The sequence below is a fragment of the Lynx rufus genome, unplaced genomic scaffold (genome assembly GCF_022079265.1).
Source record: "Lynx rufus isolate CCGP_SWC_20201006 ecotype Redwood Valley unplaced genomic scaffold, mLynRuf1.p SCAF_15, whole genome shotgun sequence".
NCBI lineage: Eukaryota > Metazoa > Chordata > Mammalia > Carnivora > Felidae > Lynx > Lynx rufus.
The window spans coordinates 22,564,957-22,586,425 of NW_025814829.1; the positions used below are offsets into that span (position 1 = coordinate 22,564,957).

The 21,469-nt window shown below is 49.6% G+C and overlaps 1 protein-coding gene across 2 annotated transcripts in view; it reads right to left on the bottom strand.

Moving 5' to 3' along the window:
* Window positions 1–7,995: 7,995 nt before the first annotated feature.
* Window positions 7,996–21,469, bottom strand: part of PPP1R12B (protein phosphatase 1 regulatory subunit 12B) — a 126,257-nt gene continuing 112,783 nt past the window's right edge. The window contains exons 12-13 of one of the 2 annotated variants that reach the window (XM_047076677.1): window positions 11,773–15,737; window positions 7,996–10,001 (exon numbers count right to left, since the gene is read on the bottom strand). In XM_047076677.1, coding sequence (XP_046932633.1) covers window positions 15,651–15,737 — 87 coding nt within the window. In that variant the 3' untranslated portion in view covers window positions 7,996–10,001; window positions 11,773–15,650. Of the gene's footprint in view, window positions 10,002–11,772; window positions 15,738–21,469 lie in introns of those variants that run through there. The other variant, XM_047076678.1, reaches the window with a different exon arrangement.

Here is a 21,469-nt window from a genome sequence, read left to right on the forward strand (position 1 = left end):
GTCCTTGTTTTTCCTTCCTTTATCTCTTTTGAGAGACCAACTTCCCTCTGATGGCTGTGTGAGGAGAGTCCCCTAACAGGTGAAAGAGAAGCCTGGCTCTTTTCATCGTCCCAGGAGCTGTCCTTGCTGCATGCCCTGTCACGTTTCCCTCTCACTCTTTCAAAGCTTCACTTGAACCTCACCCTGAGTGAGGCCCTGTTTCAGCAGAGAGTCACAGCACTTCCTGTGTTTTGAGTGTTCTGGACCAACAAAATGGCAGCACATCCTGTTTCCTGACAGGGAAGGCAACACAGTGGCCTATGATGTGTGTGTGTGTGTGTGTGTGTGTGTGCGCGCGCGCGTGTGTGTGTGTTGGAGCATCTCTCTGCATTCCTGGGATGAACCACGGACAGTGAAGTTGTGTGGGAAGAGAAGGCTCTTCGGGGACCCTGAAGTGAAGAGACGTCCACTGTCTAAGTGGGAGATCTTCCGTCAGCTCGTGGAGAGGGCTCAGGATCCTGGTCGGGTGCCAGAAGCTTCCATACTCTTTGTGGGTGGCTATTTGGGAGGCAAGATGTGGAGACTGGACTTGTCCAGAACTAGGACCAAAAACCTGATGCCGTCATAGACTTCCTCTCGTCAGGCCTTGTTTCCCCACAAGTGTGGTTTCTGGGACATTCGTGGACATGAACTATTCACTAGATTGGTTAGACTCTAACAGGGACCATCAGTCCTGGGACCTCACTGTTGTTGACAGTTAAACGTCAAACTATGAAGAAAGAAGACCCATTACCTAGAAAGACCAAATGAAACTCCTGGATCTTCTTTACCCCCTTCCAGTGGGAAACACAGATGCTTTCTCCCTTTCCAGCATATAAGCTCTGCGGTTCATTTGCATTTTTTCCCCCATCATGCTTTTGCTTCTGTTTTCTCTTTTAATCTAAGTGGAGCAACACTATCTGAAGACTGTTTTCTGTACAGAGCCAGAGACTCTAAAAAGAAGGTTTGAATTCTTGTCCCCCTGAGGTCCAGGTAAGAAGGGGGAGGATGGTGGAGAGACGGCAGAGATTTCCCGGATGAGATAGGTGGGGGTGCTGAGATCCGTGCCCCCCCCGGCTCCCACTCCTCTGCCTTCCATGCCAGATAGTTGTGGGTAGCTGACGTGGCCCAGGGAGACCTGTGGGGAGGCCCCATCCTACTATTCCTTGGGGAGGCGTCTCTCTATGAATGCCAAGAAGCAGGACATCCATTCCAAATGGGTGGTGGAGGACACCTGCCGGGGTTTCTACCCCACGCTCGGTTGTGTCCCTTTCCCTCTTCACCTTTTGTCCCCAGCATTGATAAAAAGCCATATATACGTTAGTCAAGTTTGCACTGAGCCTCCTTCCAAACCTTCAGCCTGGGCAGGAGAGTCAGGTCCCACATGACCTAAGGCCAGCACCACTTCCTTTCACCCCTTTCTCCCACCCTTGCCTCCCTTCCTTCAGCCTCTCTGTTCCATCCATGAAGCCCTCAGGCCCTTGCCATTTCTTCGCCACGGAATACTCATAGCTTCCCCAAAGCTTGGAGATCTCTCTCTTTCCCAGCAAAAATGGCAGCACTTCCTGTTCTGTCCCATCTGGACCACCTCAGTTTTCTATAGGTACCTGAGACAGATGGACAGTGTTAGAGAGACTCAGGGTTTGAGGGTCCAGAGCATCTTTTTATTTTATTAAAAGAAAGGAAATGGGTTTTTTTTGTTTGTTTGTTTCTGCTGTGCCATGTGTTTTGATTAGAGCAAGGAATGAGGGAACACCTCCGCCAGAAACAGACTGGGAAGCAGGGCTGAACCTTGCCCATCTCTCAGAGACCCTTCTCCTTCTTGCTAGTGGCCCTTGGCACATGGGAGGTCATATTTTACTGGAGCCTGTGTGAGTTTGGGTGTGTACTTAATGATGAGAAGGTAAGACTGTGACAAGGACTATGAGCTTTGGTCCTCGGGACCAGAGTTGTGGTCCTGGTGGAGAGTTGTAGGAAAATGGGGTGCCTTCAGAACCCAGCTGACTGCAGAGTAGGATGTCCTGCTATGGGCATCAGGAGTCACTGGGCTCTTCTCCAGTCTCCAGAGCTGTGAGGTTTTGGTGCTTTCTCAGGGTCTCTCTCCCCACCATATCCCACAAACCTTGCTCAGAGGATTGTCTATCTTGTTTTCCTTACCTTCATTCTTTTGCCCTTTCCCGATGGGCTTCCTACCGCCTGAGATTCTTCTCAGCCCATGAACCTGATTCAGCCCTTCCAGAGCCCGAGATTTGCCACTCTCCTGATGGGGAGGAAAAGAAATGGTGGGCACCCCTAGGTGGTGTGGGTGTCCATGTGCCAAGAGACAGGGGCTGGATTTTGTTACTCTGGGCCCACCTCTAGTGAGCAGGTGGGGACAGGTTGCTGAGAGACTGAGTGTTGTTGGCATTGGTGTAGAGCCAGGGCGAGACCTGTGTGTGGGCAATCATTCCCCCACCCCTGCACCCCACCTAGGTTCTGGCTGGTCCTGAGATGGGTGCTTGGCCCAAATGAGCCATCCTAGTCAAGGCATCTATCCAGCTCCGTGAACTAGGCAGGTAAACTTAGAGTCGTGAGTTTTCTACACCTGAGGGCTGATGTTACTCGAACTCTGGAGCATGATTCTGAACCCTCATTGCCATGCAGGTTTATTTCTGGAGACGTTAGGGTGGGCTGTAGGCCCTAATTAGGAGCTAGGGCTTGACTAGAGAAGGGTTCTGGAGGCCTCTGTGGTTATGAGTTTCCCGTCTATTCCAGGCAGGAAATAGCGTAGAAGAGATTTTTTTCCAAAGGGACTGAGACCACAAAGACTCAAACCCAATCCCACCCGGAAATGGGGTGAAGCCAGAAAACTCGGGCTTCTTTCTCCTTGAATAATCATCCCAGAGGGGAAACTAACTCCGCCAGAGCCACAGGCAGATTGTTGGTCTTTGAAAGTGGAAGCTGAGGCCTGGGGACAGCCGGGTAGAGAACCCTCGGGCAGCCCCAGACAGTGAGCGAGCAGATGCTTGGTGTGAACGAGAAATGACTTGGCAGGGGTCCCTCAGGTGGAGGACGGGACAGCAGGGATTAGAGCACAGTCTCAGGTGATGATCTTTTTTTTTCTTCCCAGGCAACCATACATGGTTGTGTTTCTGCAGAATCAGTTTGGGATGATTTTGCTGGCCCAGGGCTTCAGCGAGAGAGGAGAGAGGGGTTGCCTCAGTCCCTCCTGTGGGTAAAACCAGCTCCCTGACAAACCTGCCTCCATGCAGCGGGGTGGTGGTGGGTGAGCAGAGAGGTTAAGAAACTCCCCTGGGGTCGCAAGTGAGAGATTCCACGATCCTTTAATGTATGCTAACTCTCGGTCTCACCCAACCATATACAGAGAGAGGCTGTCTTTTGGTGTCCCCCCCGCCCCCGTAAAGGTAGGAAGAAATCGAGCCAAGACCTGCCCTCCCACCCTCCACTCTGTCCCTTCTACCCTCCCCCTTCCCACCTCAGGCTGGTCGGGGGCCCTGTCTCCGAGCCCTGCATGGTGGCAGGCAGCGAAGGGTCCCAAGGCCTGGCCTTGGTGGCCCAGAGCCCCATGACATGGTTGTCAGATTGGGCAAACAAAAATACAAGATACCCAGTTAAATTTGAATTTCGGGTAAACAGAAAATAATTTTAAGGCTAAGTGTGGCCTAGGCAGAATTTGGGACATACTATGCCAAAAGTGATGTGTTGTTTACCCGGGGTTCAAATGCAACTGGCCGTCCTGTGTTTTATCTGGCACCCCTATTCTATGACCATTTGTCCCCTCTGCTCCCCCCCCACTCAGTCCCAGGGGGCCAGAGACTGGTCACCAAGGATCTTACTGCTTTTCGAGCTGCAACATTGAGAAGGGGACACTGTGACTTGAAGACACACGAATATACTTTATTTTTGAAGCGACAACAAAACAAGACCCTTCTGAAGCCATTCGAGCCTCATCTGACCCCTTCCGTGTGCATTTAGTTATCTATAAAAGACGATAGTGACCTATAAACATATGAACCGAGTCTTGTCTACTCAACATGCATGTCTCTTTCTGTAAATAGCCGCATGGCTGTGCCCCTAACCCCTAACCCCTAACCCCTGACCTCAGACCCATTTCACACCACTCGTTGAGGCTGCCCCTTCGATTTTATGTCACGTAAAGTCTTTGTCCCCAAGCCCCACCCGGTCTCACCCCATCGGGAATCCCCCAGTGGGAGCCGTCGGCGGTGGGGGGGAGTCGGCTTCCGGCTCTGGCACCAGCCCTGCCTTCAGGGACGTGGGACGACCACCAGTGCCCTGAAGGCCCGTCCGTCCCCACTGCCTGCCGCACATCCGCTTGCAGAGCTGACCCTCCGTGTACCGTGCACCGTGTCCAGCCGGGTGTCTGGTGTCCCGGTGGCTTCCGTGTCCTGCGTGTGTGTGTGTGTGGTGTGCCCCTTCCTCCCACTGTTTGAATTAACTGAAAAGCCATAAAGGGGGCCTCCTGCTGGAGACCGCCCTCGGTTCCTCCCAGGAGCCCCCCGTGTCCCTCTGACTGGCTCCCCACAGAACACTTGTGAAGGGCTCACCTGTTGTCACCCCTCCTGCTCTCTCAGCCCCACGTCATGACGGATGGCGTCCGGGGGTTCCGGCAGGGCCCCAGGAGACGTCCCCCCTGACCCTGCCCGAGCGGGCTCCCTCCACCTGGGTTTGACAGTCCAACTCCATTTCCCCCCTGCGCATGGACAGGGCAGTGGTGGGGACGCCATAGTTTTGGGTACCTTTCCTAAGGGCGCCGAGGAGGCAACCAGGATTTTCAGGAGCAGCTAGTCAGCGGCTCGGGTTCCCATTACCATCTGGCTTTGACAGACCCAGCCCCGCGTATGTGACACCGCGGGGTCGGGGTGTGTGGGTGGCGAGGGAGGAGGGTCTCTTGGGGGGACACCGGAGAACGCCATGGGTTATGCCCTTCCCGCCGTGTCCCCTCCCTCAGGCTGACAGAGAGCGCCCCAGAGTGGGCAGCTGAGGGTTGCCAGGGCTCCTTTGAGAGTGGTGGGCAGGTCTGGCCCCCCCAGACCCTCCTGTCAGCTCCCCAGGGCAGCCCCAGCCAGGAGCACCCAGTGGTAAGAGGTGCTGAGAGGGACGTGCAGCTCCCGGCCCCCGGGGCGCCGATGAGGGCAGACGACTCGTGGGAATAATGCCAGGAGGCCTCAGGCATGGCGACTAGTAAGCACGAGGAAGAAGAGAGACGGGAACAGGAGGACAAGGCCAAAGGCTGCGAGGTGACTGTGTATGCTCCAGCGCGCAGAAGCCCCAGGGATCTTTGCGCTGGGGACCATCTCCGGGTGGGCTGGGATCAGGAGCTTGGAGGGGTGGAGGGACGAAGTGTCTAACCTCTTTCTGGCTCTCTCCGGGACCCTCCCACTGTTCACACCCACAATGCAGGCAAGAATTGAGGGGATCTGGCCTGGGGAGGTGGCAGAGAAGTGTGCGTGGGGCCGGAGAGGGGGTCTCTCCATCCAGCCCTCCTCAGCCATCAGGACTCGAGGAGGACCCTCTTCAAAGAAGCCTGGCTAGAAGTTCTGCCCTGACTCCTCCCCATCTAAGGACTGGATTTGCTGCTTTCTGAAATCCCAGGGATCTGAAAACTTCAAAACCAGGGTGGGCAGACCCTCGTCTGCCCCAGGTCGCCCCTGGAATGCATCGGCCCCACCAGGAACACTGCCTTTGTCTTCATAGGAAGGACTCATGTACAGCCCTGCCCCCTCCCCGCCCGCCGTCCCCGCCCCATGCTTGGCAATGCTCTCCACACCCCCCCCTTATGTGGACTCTGTTCTTGTCCGATCTCTTGTCAAATTGTTATTTTGTAATGAGCTGCGTCTCCTTATTAAAGAAATGAGCTGAAAGAAACCTGGGGGTGGGGGCTGTCTCTAGTTTTTGCTGGGCTGGGGGGAGGGGGCAGGCAGGAGCTGCCTCATGAGGGTGGGTGAGGGTGAGGGTCTGGCCTCTAGCCCAGCATCTTCCTTCAGGGAAGCAGTACAAGAGGCCTGAGACCCATTCTCTTCTTGGGGACGCACCCCATGATGGGTGGTGGGGCACACATACCCTCACGACAGCTTTCTGGGGGCAGGACTGTGGTGCTGGGGAATGCATTGTGGGAGGTTGAGGGATGGACCAGGCCCTTGATTTCTTTCCATGGGGGCTGGGCTTGGGGAACAGCCACAGTCTGAGCGCTACACAAGGAAGCTGGGCCTGGGGAAGGGGAATTTGAAGAGTGAGAATGTTTGTTTTTTTTTAATGTGTTTATTTTTGAAAGAGAGAATGTGAGCGTGAGCGGGGGAGGGGCAGAGAGAGAGGGAGACACAGAATCGGAAGCAGGCTCCAGGCTCTGAGCTGTCAGCACAGAGCCCGACTCAGGGCTCGAACTCACAAACCGTGAGGTCATGACCTGAGCGGAAGTCGGACGCTTAAACGACTGAGCCACCCAGGCGCCCCAGGAAAGTCTGTTTTGCAGAGTGTCCAGTTATCAAGAATGAGGACGCAGCAGGCCCGTGTTCACTCATATGCCTCTGCCTAGTTCAGTAGTTCAGTTCCGGTTTTTAAAAACAGAATGAAGTTTCAGTCCCCAAAACGAGTCTCTCAAGGTTTTACACAGGCTCACCACCCCCCCAAGAGCCGGAAAGGGTTAAGCTCCTTCCTCAGTTCCCTCCACAGCCCGTGGCCCTGTCTCCTGGTCTTGAAGACAGGCGAGCCTCTGCCATTTTGTGAGCTTAGCCCAGGCTGAGATCCCAGCTCTGTGTAACGACAGCCAGGTGGGAGTGGGGCCTCCGGGCCCAGGCTGGGGCTGGCCGGTAAGGTCCAGGCACAGATCTGGTCTTGCTGCTTTAGTTCCTGAGCAGGGTAGGCTGGGTGGCCCAGTAAGGTGAGGGGCAGGAGCTTGCTCAGCCCAGGGACTGGGGATTTGTCCAAGGCGACTCTCCTGAGAACGTGAGCTCTCCGCCGTGGGCCCGTCCCCTCTGAAGACTGGACCACTTGGCCGCTAGGGGATACTCCAGCTCTGCCTACCTCAGGTCCAGCAGGGGTGGGGTGGGGGGAGGGGTGGGGGCAGGAATCCAGAAAGAGAGAGGACACTTGCTGTTTAGAAGGCCCTCGCATCACACACGCTGCTTTGCCTCTGTTTCGGGCCCCAGGGCAGGTCTGAACTCTTCAACCATGACATCATGTGTGTTTGTTCTGTTGCTGCTTGGGCTACAAGCAGCTGGGTGACAGCAAGGGAAAAGAATCTTTCCTCCCCGACTCCCTGTGCTTGCGCCAAGTCAGTGACCAGGGATTTCTGCTTGGCAGAATGCACAGGGCCGAGAAAGCCAGAGGCAGGGCTTGCTGGATGGAGAAACCAGACCCGAACGTTGGCCGAGCGAGGTCAGACCTGGCCTCCCACCTGCCAAGGCTGCCAGCGGGCCTGAGCAGCCTCCTCCCTGCGCATGGTTCCTTTGTTGGGAGCTTGGATTTAACCTCCGATAACCCCCAAGTTAGCTACCTTTGTAGTCTGAAGCTACAGAGTGGTTTTGGCTCTTTTGAGTCAAACAGTGACCTAGGGAGGGCCATTATGTATATGGCAGAGAGCTAAGGGTGAGAGCCGGGAGACCTCCAGGAGCCCAAGAAAGCTACCGCCTCTCTAGCCCTCTTTTGTCCATACGCAAGAGTGCATTAGTGTCCATCTAGCCTGCCTCCACACCTGTCAGTGAGCCTTGCTCTCTTCAAAGAAATAACCATATTTCTAGTCACTCGACACTGGGAATCTTGATTTCTTCTAATGGTTCTTTTGAACCTCCAATCTAGGCTTTTCCTGGGCCCGACTCCAGAGACTCTGCTCTCAAGGACAGTGATTCACTTGCGGCTCTTCCTGGGACAGAGGCAGGAGGGGGAAGCCCCCAAGTATTGGAAGGGGCTGCCCCAGATGGGAGATTCTATAAACCCATTTCCTGAACTGTGGAGACGTAGTCACAAAGTTAAAACACGGTTTTATTTACTCATTTATAAATATGGTTGTGTTTACAGGCATCATATAGATGTGAATATTATTATTCCCAAACTTTCAAACACAGAATACTTAATACTATATAATAACAACCAGTAAAACAAAATCATTCATCTCAGGGTTGAAAGGCCACTCAAAATTGCATAAAAATACATTCAATTCACAAAGCGAATCTGGCTCCCCTCCCTAAATGCCCCTAGCCCGCCCCAGGTGTATTTACAAGGGACTGAAATTAATCCACACAACTCAGCTGGAAACGTTACTTCTGGCGCTTGAACTGCGGTGGAAGTGAGGTCGGGAGTGAAGAGTGGAGTGAGTGGAGAAGACACAAAATTCAACCCTGAAAATGGGAGAGGCATGAAGACCCCAGAGTGGTTCTTATAAGCTCTTCTCGCCCCTATCTGATCAAGGTCAAGGCAGAGGGAAGAACGGAGGGAGGGAAGCCATAAAGACAAAGACTGAGTCTGAATGGCGTAAGTCCGTACATTCTCCGAGAGCAGGGAGTGCATGGGCAAAACATGTTCCCTCCCTCTTCAGGGAGATGATGGCCCTACTTAGGTGCCAGCTAGGTGGCAGGCCCGATCGTTCAAGGGCTCAAGGGACACTAACTAGAAGCAGAGTTATTGTGGATTTGTGCATCCTTCCAGAACCCTCTCCTACCCCTGCTGGTGTTCTGTGCTTGAGCCCCTACGTCCTTCTTCCTCTAATGGCTCATTATTTGGCCTTCTTCACCAGAGGACACACTGGGATCTGTCCCAGGCTTCAGTGGTGTGGGAGGGAGAAAAGGCAAGGTCAGATATGTTAAGGTGAGAGTCTAGTAAATGCTGACATCACATGTCCCTGTTCAGGATCTGCACTCATCCCCCAACTCTGGTTTTGTGGGACTTCAGAGGCTCAGACAGGCTCACTGCAGTCACTGTGCCTTTCCTGAATCTTCTCCTGCAAGGCAGCAATGGGCTGAAGTTTTCTTCTGAGAAGACACTCTGTCTCTAGCTGGAAATAGTCAAAACTCTCAGAACAAAAACTAGACATGGCTACCCATGGTCTCTCTGGCCAGTCTGTGGAGAAGTCGAACAGGCCCGCCATTCAAACCTCATTTCCGAGAGGCCATTAGCACAGCCAGGCACCTCTGAAACTAGAAGAGGGTGGTGGTGGTGGTGGTAGTAGTTGTTGGCGTATGGAACTCCTCCAGGAATCATGGCTGATTTGTGGAAAACCTCCTCCCCTAAGTACCATCAGCTCCAAGTGAGAAAAGCAAAGAACAAAGAATGGAGGAAGCTGAGAGAGGAAGGGTGAATGGTATGTTTTCCCGGGGGGAGGGGGAGAAGGACATAAGAGCACCCTCATGTTACTTTAAGGGGACACCCAAGAAGTTTATTGGAAGCATGAGGGGGAAATTTGGAGAAATAACGGAAAGTATCACTCTGGAAGAATCACAGTCCAAAATGATAAGCAGATGGGAGAATGGCTCAGGGAGAAGTCCTTTAGGGGACTGGAAGGGCAGGGGGAAAGCAAAATATAAGAATGAACAGGACAATACACTTGGATAAAACTGGTTCATCAAGAATATGCCAGACTTCCTTCTGAAAGCTCTGTGCTAGCAAATGTGCATGTGTATGCACACAGGCTAGAAGCCAGAGTGCTCTCCAAATTGTTAAACCTCTTTAGGTAAGATCATTCGTCAATTCATCACTCATCGGTGGTGCCTGTCTGTAAACACAGCCTCTTATTACAGTTCTTCCTGAGGAGGGGCTTCCGGGACACTGGGTTGCAAGCCACACTAGGTACAATTTGACGCTCACCCACAAATCTCAAAGGACAAGTGAATGCGTCTCTTCCCCTGTAGTCGTTGGCAGGCTAGTCAAGATTCTCGATTTGGTTTTTCTCCGTCCCCAGAGACCACCTCCTTCCTGAGTAGCTGTGACAATAACAGTTCCTGGGCAGCAGCGAAGTTGATCTGTTTTCCAATCTAATCAGAACACAAGCGATCAATAGCTGTTCCCTGATAGGGTCCACTGCTCCCAAGCAATGTCGATACCCATTAGGGAAGCTGATTAAAATCTGCGCTCCGCTGGGGGCCAAAGGATGAGGGCACCAGAGAGCCAGCACTCATTCCCCTGCATGCGGCTCCGCGGCTCAGTGACCCCTTCCTCTGGGGCTGGCGGCCACCACACTGCTCTTTGTTCTGCCTTCTTCCCACCTTCCCACTGCAGCTCATGGCCACCTCCCCTTTCAGGGTCTCTGTCCTTCCACTCTGCTCACACCCGGTCCTGCAGGAGGCTTGTCAGGGCTGAGTGCTGTTCTATGCAATACGACTGTGTGGACTTAGGGTCTAAAGCTTTTACTGCCCTGGTAGAGTGCTCCTGCAGACCTGCTTAAAGGAAGGACCATCGTGAACAGCACTGGAACGTCCTACTTCTAGTCCAGAATCCAGAGGAGCTCAACAGAACTAAAGGCTGAGGTTCCCACTGAGGAAAATTCTCTTGCTGCTACAGGGCAGAATTTAAGACTATGAGCAAGCTGGTGCTAAGCAGAAAGGCAATGTCTGCTCTTTGGATGCGAACGGCCATGTAGACCACATTCGAGAAGGTGGAGGAAATCTATGAAGGAGCAGCTCTATTTCCTATTAAAACAATTTGTCCAAAGGCTGCCTGCAACAAATTGCTTTCTATCCATTTCCCCATGAGCTCCAATTTCCACCTCTGCAGGTTTTAATATTCTTACCCAGCCATTAGGAGGGAAAGCAATTGCCAACACCATTCAATTACCCTCAGTATTAAATTCACTTTCTAACAAGGATGAGAAGCCAACCTTGACTTGCTGATGTTAAAACAGTTTGAATCCAGAAGAAACCAAGAATTTTTGCCCTTGGAAAGAGCAAAAATTCTGAGTGTAAGAAATATTCTGAAATTCCTAGGTATAAACAAATCACGGAATCTGAAGCCTAGAAAGGATCTCAAGGATCATCAGTCCAACCGCCATTTGCAGACAGGGAAGGTGCCTTTCCCAAGGTCCCAAGAGTTGGCCCTCGAATCCGATGTTCTGACTCCTAGGGGCTTATCCCTTCATGTTGCCTTATTCTGCCCTCAAAGCTGTCTTGCTTATTGGGTCAGAAGAATCACATCCTTTGATGGGTTGAAATCTGCCTTAAAAACCAGCATGGAGGGGCGCCTGGGTGGCTCAGTCGGTTAAGTGTCCGACTTCGGCTCAGGTCATGATCTTGCAGTCCGTGAGTTCAAGCCCCGCGTCGGGCTCTGTGCTGACAACTCAGAGCCTGGAGCCTGTTTCAGATTCTGTGTCACCCTCTCTCTCTGACCCTCCCCCATTCATGCTCTGTCTCTCTCTGTCTCAAAAATAAATAAACGTTAAAAAAAAAAATTAAAAAAAAACCAGCATGAAGACCAAGATCTGCAGTTACAGTTGGGCCTAGATTTGGGCAGGGACCACCAATAATTGACAACTGTGTGTCTAAAGTTAGGTGCAGTGTTAGCACAAACAACGGCCCCTGAGAATGGCTGGAAGAGGAGGACACCAGCCGGGGTCCATGTAGTGTGACGTCCTTAAGCTCTAGTGGAAATGGTGGCTCACTGGGTGGGGTGGAATTAGGTGTCCCCCCTGCCTATTGGCTCAGTTGCCGAATCCTTTACACACTTTCCCTTTTGTGGTGCAAAGCAGCCTGGAGGCCGAATAGCTGACAACACATTAAATAGCTCTCTCATGTCCATGCCGCTTCTGCTCACCTTGCACCCACCACCGCACACGGAGGGCACCCGCGTCGCCAGGACCTTCTCCTGTGCCAGCGGCCGGGGTTGAAACGCTGGCCATTCTCGGAGGGGAGGCAGTGTATCTGTCTGTCTGATGAGGAGAGGCTGCACTGGGGCCAGAAATCCAGAGACCGAACCAATTGCATGGCCTTGAGAGTTTCTTTTCTCATCTCTGGCTCAGTTAAAAGCCCCTGATAGTAAAACAGTTCACACACATTTTTGTGGGATTCATAGGCTGATACGTGGGGTTTCAGCCTTCTTGGAACTGCCCAATAAGCACGTTTTGTTTTGGGCAGGGAAAGCATGTGAAATGATCCAAACCAGAGATCTGAAGCCTCCTTCCACCAGTGGCCTCAGACAGCAATGCATGCATCTTGGTCTCAAACATGGAATGGGGGACAGGAAGGCCCAGAAGAGAAGAGAACACATCCTGCTGTTGGATAGGACACGGCAGGGAGGTTCCAGGAAATTTCAAGTGAGACTGCCCAAAAGAGAATTCAGTGCACTGAATAAGCCCAGGGCAGGTCTATTCTTTAGATTCTTTCAAGGCAACACCCCAAGATTTGCATAACCCTGTTGCACTAGAGACCGGGACTGGGGTCAGAGGCCATCATGCCCAAGAGCTATCTGGAAAAGAATAAGCAGCCCTTGAAAGACAAATAGGCAACGCAGTGAAACTTCAGCCAGAGAATCTCTGGAATGGCCAAACCATTACTCCCAAAGGTGTGGCTTGGTTTTGAAAAATATCAAATTAATGAGAACAGAGGATATAAAGCTGTACTGAGAACCTTCTCTTCCTCATTCTGATATTTCATGTAAAGACTAAAGTGACACAGCCGGGCCCCAAATTGTTGGCCAGACCGGCAGTATTCATGCAGCTTTGAGCTATCTGGGGTGCTCACGGGCATCCAAACCAGCAGGTTGAGGACAGAAGTTCTGTGGCCACCAGAGGGACCAACAGCACAAGAGAAGGGAGGCCTGCTGTGGCTGGCACCCAGGGTGCACAGCTGGTCATTAGGTCTCTAACCATCACTCCTGGGGCTTCCAGTCAATCCAACTGTGAAGAAAGGGTGTTTTATTTTCTGGAAAGGGACCAGAATTCAGAGTCTATCTGTCTAATAAAATTAATTGCATAAGAGAGAGTGCCTGAAATTACCTAGCGTGGTTTACACTTTCATGAGCTCTTGGCCATAGAATTCAATATTCCTGAGATTGAGAAGCTTGTTAATTTTTCATCATAAGGAAAACTTTTCTGGCAAGAAAAGGCATCTTTAATGTGAAAGGGCTGTGTGAAGCAGCAGGGGCATAACACCACCCTAAGAGTTTTTAGATTCTGTCCCACGCTTTTGAAAGACACAAACAGATCTGAGGGAACTCTCTGTAACCCCCTTTACCCTGTCTATCTAACGGAAGAGGGTCAAAATGTTTTCCTAATAATTCTTTTTCTGAGAAACAGGCAGCAACCACCCCCATCCCTTGCCCAACGTCCAGGATGTGCCAGGAGAACCAATTACTCAACACCTTGTGTTGATTTCCCCTCTCCCTAGAATGAAGGAGATGTTTATAGTGGAAGCGAGGAAACATTTTACTCTAATTTAGCATTCCCTGAGAACTGAGTGCACAGCGCTCCCATGATCATACAAAATCCTAATCAGTAGCAGCTTCTCTTGGAAAATAGTTGGAAATGGAAGAGAGACTTCTGTATACTCTAAAAATGGGGTTTTGCCAGGGGAGACATATTTCCTATTTTGGAATTAGGATCTTGAATTATAGCCTCTGGTTTAAAGAGCATGTAATGTTTCAAAGAGCCGTGGAGAACTATATTGTCATTTTCTGGAAAGAAATAAAAAATGGACAGAGGTAGTATATGTTAAGAGAATGGATCACTCAAAGCGCTGAATATCACGGGCAGCTCTAAAATGAGGAGAATTTAAATGACTTGCACACTCAAAATAAACGAACCAAGGGAGAATACCAATAAAGAGCAAATACGTTGAGTATTAATATTGGGTCATCACCAAGGACCAATGGTTTAATTTTGTGCTAATGGAGTATCTGTCCAGGTCTGGGCATATTTTAAAAGGCTGTTTTTTTCCAAGAGACGACAGACGAGATGTGACAGACAGGAAAAGTATGCCATGTGGGGAGTGCCCCAAAGGACTGGGGAAACATCAGCTGGAAGTAAGGTTAAGGGGAGATCCCCGCCTCCACATATCTGAAGGGTTGTCACATCAAAGGGCAGTACTGTACAACGTGGAGAATCCACAGGCAGACCTTAACTCATGTTAGGAAAAACTTTCTGGTTATCAGAGTTGCCCAACTTCCAAGGATTAAGTGCACAGCCACCAGGGAACACCTGACCGTGGTATGTGTGTGTGTGTGTGTGTGTGTGTGTGCGGGGGGGGGGGGGTCCCTGTGACACAACAACCGAAAGCTCCATCATATGATCTCTGGGCTTTGCCAAAGATTCCATGACTCTCATGAATGGGTTGGAAGGATCTCATCACTTTCAACCTCTGTTAAGAAGTCATTGTTCCTGCTGGCTTCTAAGGAAACAAAGGTCTCTCCCCTAAATCTAGCCCCCAGAAACAGTCGCATTCACCACCATTATCACAGCACGATGGGCTGCCATCTTATACCTTCTTTGTCACGAGGTTGCAAGTGTCCCCAGCTACTCTACTTTACACCATATATGTCTTTCCAACCTGCTTTCACTCCCTAGTCTACCTCCCATCAATCTACCCTCCTCAGCTCTCATGCCTCCTTGCGAGGACTTCCTTTTTCATTAGGAGCAGGTGCCAGAGTGAAGAGAGGAAAACAAGGTCAAAAGGAGGTGAGGCGGAATGGGGTGTTCAGAGCCCAGATTTTCTACTAAAGAAACTCACTGTGTAGGGAAAACACGTAGGAGATGAGAACAGTGGGCTGACGTTTATGCCATGGTCTGGCTTTTCAGTGAGAAGGCCGGTGGTGCTGCCACCAAGGCAATTCTTCTGGTCTCCAGAGTGCCCCAGGAGAAATGACCTTCCATAATGGCCAAAGGCAAGGGAGGTCAGATGCTCCGTTCTAGCTTTTACACCATGTGGTGAGGTTGTGGAGGGGAGACAGAAAGAAAAACAAAAGGATAGGAAGGAAAGGAATAAATGAAGCCAGGGTCATCTGAGCCCTGGGGAAGGGGACGAGGCATGAGGGAGGAGTAGGAGTTAAGACTAGTCAGGGATGTTACTGGGTTGTTGATAGAAAAAGTAACAGTAACACCAGCAAGGAGTTAGAGAAAAGTCAGTTCCTGAGGTGAAGACTAGCAGAGACCTTCAATGCAGAGTCACTGTCACCTTGAATCTAATGGAAACACAGCTCCAGAAGCTGTCGGATGATTTTGCCAACATCCTGTTTCTCTTGGCATCCCAGACAGGATCCTGGAGTGGCCACCATAAGACTCACCTATATCAGAGGACACTGGAAGACGTGAAAGGCTGTGGGGTACTGGTTTGGGTAGAGGCCTTACATGTTTGGACCAAATCCAATGTGGACAAGTAGCTGAGCAGCAGGAAGTTGGGGTCCACAGCTGAGCCTGGTGTACTCCCCAAGGCCTTCTCCAGATGGCTCGAATGGCTCCAATTATCACAATCATGCTTCAATTAAAACTGTCATAAAACTCAGGGGGTGGGGGTATAGGAGGAACAGGGCACTGAGAGTGCAGAGGAAATGTACAGTGCAGAGAAGGTGACTGGAAGAGGGGCAGAAAGAAGTGGTCCTTCCACCAAAACATTCACTTCTTTTGGTTGGAAGACAATGGCTGGAAAAGAGGCATGGGGGCAGCAAATGCCGTCCTATCCCTCCTAAATCTGGAGCCTAGTCTATTTGGACAGTTTGCTGATGACTCTGATGAGGGCACCATTTTCATCTTTCAGCCTCTGGTTGTCGGATTTCAGTTCTGTTAACACCTGTAGGTGACAGAGGGAAAGGTGTGTTAGAGCTTGGCACGATCAACTCCTCTACCCTCCCTGACCAGACCAGGCCAGCCCAGCGGGCGGGGCCTTTGGAGGCAGCTGATACAGTGAAGTGTCACCATGCCTTCTCCCAGGGATGAACTTCCCCCGAATCTTCCTACTTATTGAGTTGGTGATGCTCATATTAAGGGAGACCACAGCCCCTCCATCTTTTGAACTAGCATATTTAGCAGTATCTTATTTCTTTGTATGCAGGCTTCATGTTCCGCACCACGTATCCTTTCATTCTCCTGAATCAGTAACTGTTTTCATTGGTTCGTGCCCTTGAACTCACTTCAAGTCTGGAGAAACTGGGGAGAATGCCAAAGTGAGCTGCTAGGGGCACAGGGAAGAAATTTAGAAAGGAGCATTGGGTCAACTAAAAGAGTCAAAGACAGACACTGCTCCACACCGCATCAAAAATAGGAATGCAGGGGAGAGGGGGCACAACTCGGCTTTCTGTCACACCCACAAGTTGATTTAAGGTCCTCCTTCTAGTGCCTTCTGTGATAAAAGCCACCAAAATTCTTGCTGGTCATACTACACGCATCCACTTTCAACCACTAAACCCAGGGGGCTTACAGATTTGGCCATCACAGAGCTGTGAAGCACAATGAGTGGTGGGTGTATGTTTAATAATCCTTGCCCAAAGCTCCCCAGTGGTAGTTACCAAGGGATACCAGGGTGCCTTATTAGCAATTTTAGGGAATGGTGTTACAAATCCAGGAAACAGGTGCTTTGGGGGATGGGGGAATAGAGGTTTCAATTCTATTGCAAAACAAAGAAAAATAGCAGCCTTTGTTTTCAATCTTTGCAAAACAAAAGCAAAATAGCAGCCCCAAGCCCCAGTCTGGATATCCAAGTCTTTATATTGTAAACAGGCACTCTGACAGGTATGTGCCGCATCTAAAAACCATAATGGGATGTTGACGAGGATGTAGTTTATGTGCGGGCCCTGGTGGCAGTTTAGGGAGACTTAGGTTAGAGGGTAAGCACATCTTCACTGTGAAGGCTACAAAAATCCACATCTATTCGATACAAAAGTGCTTTGATGGATTCTTCATCAAACCAGTGGGACTCCTGCAGCAGGTGAGGTCTCTAGTAAAGGATGGCCTGGGCTCAGGTGTCATGAGGCCAGTTTCATTCTAGTTCTGGCTTTGCTATTAACCGCTTAGGGGATCTGACTGTACCTCAAGAAATAGAATTTTCGTTTCTTCAATCTCTTACGGAGGATGTAGATTAAATGATACAAATACATATGTGTATGCGCACATGTTTGTATCACAGAGACGAAAGGATTTGTATTAATGGAACAAAAAGAAAACAGTATTGAATATCCATACTGTGGAAGGCACTGGACCAGAGGCTCTCACTCCCATGGTCTCATTAGTACCTCATGAGTCTGTGATACAGTTGCTATCCTTATGTCTACAAATGAGGAAATGAAGAATTTCGTAACTAGTCCAAAGTACCCAGCTATTAAATGGCAAAGCTGACACTGAGCCCCTGTGTGCCTGATTCCGAAGATTATACTTTCATAACAGAGGTCACGTGGGGGTGGAAAACAAAACACCAGAAGCCCAGAAATTCCAGCACTGTCACTGTCATTAACAATCTCTATTACTTTAAGCAAACTCAATTTCTCTGAGTTTCCAGTTTTGTGTCTAAAAAGAATAATCATTTCTGCCCCAGTCGCTCATCAAGCAGGGACTCTGTGAGGGCCCCAGGAGGTCCTGGATGTGAAGTGTGCTGATATACATAATGTGCTCTGCGGCACTCAGGACTCCAACTACCATATGAGTCCTCCCGCGAGTATGGGATGGCAAACAGCTAAACTACAAATCTTACTAAAAAGACTTTCATCCAGAAAATATCAAAATAAAGTTTTGGTCCTCTGACCCTACCTCTCCAACCTCCAACCTAATCAAAGCTGCCCTGCTGCTCTCCTCTGTGCCTCTATCCCTGTGGCCTTGACTACCAGAACTCAGTGCTAGCAAACTCATTCCAAGAAGACTTTTAGAAAAAATCAGCCAGGATGGCCTCACAATGCTTTACCTTCCCATCTGCTCTCCAATGGCCCCATCCTGGGTCCTGCAGCCTGGGTATCAATGAGACTCTGAAAGTCATATTTCCATAATAGGATTCCATAGGTGGGGGTGGGGCTAGGGAGGGTACGGGCAGAAGCTATACATGTCAATAGATTTCATTTCCCTGCCAGCAGCCCATCAAATCAGAACTGAGCTGACCCCTCCCTGCTTTTTAAATGTATAAACAACTCGTTGAACCTTGATGATTTATTTCCGCGTGAAGAACTCAATTCTTTAAAAAAAAAAAAAAAATTGGACAAGGCAATTTCCCAGCTGCAATATACTACAACTGACATCTTGAGGGAGTGTCAAAAAGTCCAAGAAGTGGAATGTAGAAATCAAGGCGGGGGGGGGGGGGGGAGTCTCATAAACTTGACTCTCAAAAGAGAGAGGAGGAAATGAGCAGTGTTATCTGATATTCACTTGAAGTTAAAGAATGATTAAATAAGAACACATGTGGAAGCACTGTACAAGTATGAGGTTTAACAAAGCTTTATCATTTCAACCCCCTGGATGTCAGCTTTCTTAATTTCTTTTTTTCTTTCCTCTTTCTTTCTTTCTTCTTTCTTTCTTTCTTTCTTTCTTTCTTTCTTTCTTTCTTTCTTTCTTTTTCTCTTTTCTTTCTTTCTTTTAATTTACATCCAAGTTAGCATATAGTGCAACAATGATTTCAGGGGTAGATTCCTGAATGCCCCTTACCCATTTAGCCCATCCCCCCTCCCACAACCCCTCCAGTAACCCTCTGTTTGTTCTCCATATTTAAGAGGCTCTTATGTTTTGTCCCCGTCCCGTTTTTACATTATTTTTGCTTCCCTTCCCTATGTTCGTCTGTTTTGTCTTTTAAAGCCCTCATATGAGTGAAGTGATATGATATTTGCTTTTCTCTAATTTTGCTTCACATAATACCCTCTAGTTCCATCTACCAGCTTTCTAATTTCTAAATTTCCAGTTTATCATAGTTTGACGGTAAGTTATCCTGGGCAAATAAAATTATGTACATGTGTTTTCCCAAATATTACTTCATACAGCCTTCGATGAGGAATGTGTTGAAGAGGGAGAGGATATAAGGGTCTGAGACCCAGGGCAAGGCTAGCTGAAGGCTGACGGAGGCTCAGAAGGCGCTGTGCCCAGGCTGCTTTGCTTCTGACTACTCGGGAAGTGGGAAGGAAGTCCGTCCCACTGCTCACATTCTGTTGGAAGTAGCCTGTACTGCACACCGAAGCAAGATGATTTCCCTAGTGGATTATTAACAAAACAAAACAAAAACAAAAAACAAAAAAAGGCAGGGCCAACTCTCTGGACCACACTGTCAGTTTGGCTGAGTTATCCAATCTTTCCTTCTGGTAGGGGTCGGCAAGCATTTTCTGTAAAGGTCCAGATAATAAATATCTCAGGGTTTGCAAGCCACATGGTCTCTGCTCCAACTATTCAACTCTGCTCTTGTAGCACAAAAGTACTTATGAACATAAGGTTAAGATATAAACAAATGAGCATGGCTCAGGTCCAATGAAACTATTTTTGGACACCAAGATTTGATTCCATGTATTTTCATGTGTCGTGAAATATTATCCTTTTTCTTTTTTCCGCCAAGTGTTTGTATGGCTCACGGGCATACTGATGGGCCACAGTCTGCTGACCTGTTACAGAAGGTCATATACTATGTAACAGTTTCTTTACGCGGTGAAAGCTTTTGGGAGGTAAATGGCTGTTTGGAAGTGAACCTCCACCAGGGAAGTCAAGAGTGCTGAGGAAGCAGAATGTCCTTCATCCTTTAGCTGCAATGGTGGGGCCACACTGTCGTTGTTTAATAGACTCTTGCACTGTTTAGGCCATATGCTTAACAAATGGCTAAAACTCTGTGCCAAATATGCAGACAGCTAATGTCACAGTGGTTGAGGGCTTGGGTTCTGGAACTGACCTATTTGGTTTGAACTTTGAGGGACTCTGGGCAGGTTATTCAAACTATAACTCGTTTTTCCCCCATATGTAAAATGATTGTTCTGGGGAACAAGTGAGAAAAAGCATATAAAGTGCTATGCATGGGCCTTAACAAATGACAAATGTTAACTTTACTCACTGCTGAAAGCACAGATCTAGTTTTGCCCTATATCCTATACTATCTTGCACAAAGAAGGAACTAAAAATAACTGGGACATCTTCTGTGGGTCCCTTGTTCACCCCCATCAAATTTTCCCATAATCCTGAGGCTTATCTTAAAGCACGGAGTTTGGACCTTACAGGGCACTCAGTAAGTAGGGTAACTAAGCCGCTTGGTGTGCCAGGCCGTGGTGTCCCTGCCCTTTCAATTTCTTTGTGTGTGTGACAGCAGCTACAGCAGGATATTAGCCCAGCCCTTATGGCAGTTTGGGTGCTGCAGATCTAGTGGGTATTAGTTGCCAGCTACTGACCCTGAAGGCACAAGTGAATAGGCAGAGAAAAGAACAGGCGTTGGTCAGGACTAATTAGACTGTTGCTGAAAATTAAAAACTCATCTCAGGGGGTGAAACTGCTCAGCAGTGGTGACCCCATCACACCATCGCTGGGTAGGAAAACAAGTGATCTGTGAGCTTGTCTTTCAGACCGACATCCAGAGAAAGGCTCCAGTTTACCAAACAAATTTTTTTGGTTCTCGGTTGAAAATAAATCCCCGCTCTCTGCTCCACTGACTGTCATCAACTTTGCAAAGCTACCCCCATTAGGGAAGGTCTTGCTGTGTGAGGGTCTCATTTATAAAAGCTGTGTTCTGCTTCATAGCCCACACACTGGCTAGGGGTGGGGTTGAGGGACACATCCCTAAGGCACCGAGATTTGTGGCAGGGATCAGAGTGCTGCCTCCCGAGAGGGGGAAGAAAGCAAAGATTACTGCAGAAGGGAGGCAAAGAATGCCTAACCAGTTCTACTCAAATGGCGGGATGGGCGGTGATTTTGCTGGTCATGGAGCTCTAGCCTTCAGTGCTAGTCGTCCCCATCCAGCATGCTGTCAGATGCAAAGACTTAGTTCTGTCTGGTATCCAAAGGGCCATTTTCAATCCTGGTTTCACAAAAGAATCAACAGTGGAGGCTTGAAAAAATATTGATGCCTGGGTCTCAACCTGGACCGCTGATTTTTGGGGGTGTGGGGGTGGTGGGCCCAGACACTACACACAGCAAAACTCCCAGCCCAGGTTGAGAGCGCCTGCCTTTGCTTACCCCAGGCCCAGCTACATTTGGGAGTCTAGGACCAACCCCAACTGCTCTAGTGATCAGGTTGCACTTGGGCTGCTGCTGAGAAAGTTCAATCTCAATTTGGCAATGACCCCACCAAAGAAATCTGTATATACACACAGGTACGTGCATACGTATGTGTATATCTATGTGTAGCCAAGTAAGCGAATCCATATTCAGTCTCCAGGGGAGGAAAAGGTGATGTGGTGATCTTACCAAAAGGACCACCAGCCCAGGCAAGGTTTCCCCCACTGCCTCCCTTGACCTCGGCTATTATGTCCCACTCTGTTTCTCAGTCCTGGCTCTTTCCACTTCCAGATGACCGACCTTTGTAGGCACTCGCATATGGAGGCTTGGATGGAGGGGGATGAGCACAGGGCTTCTGGGCCCAACAAG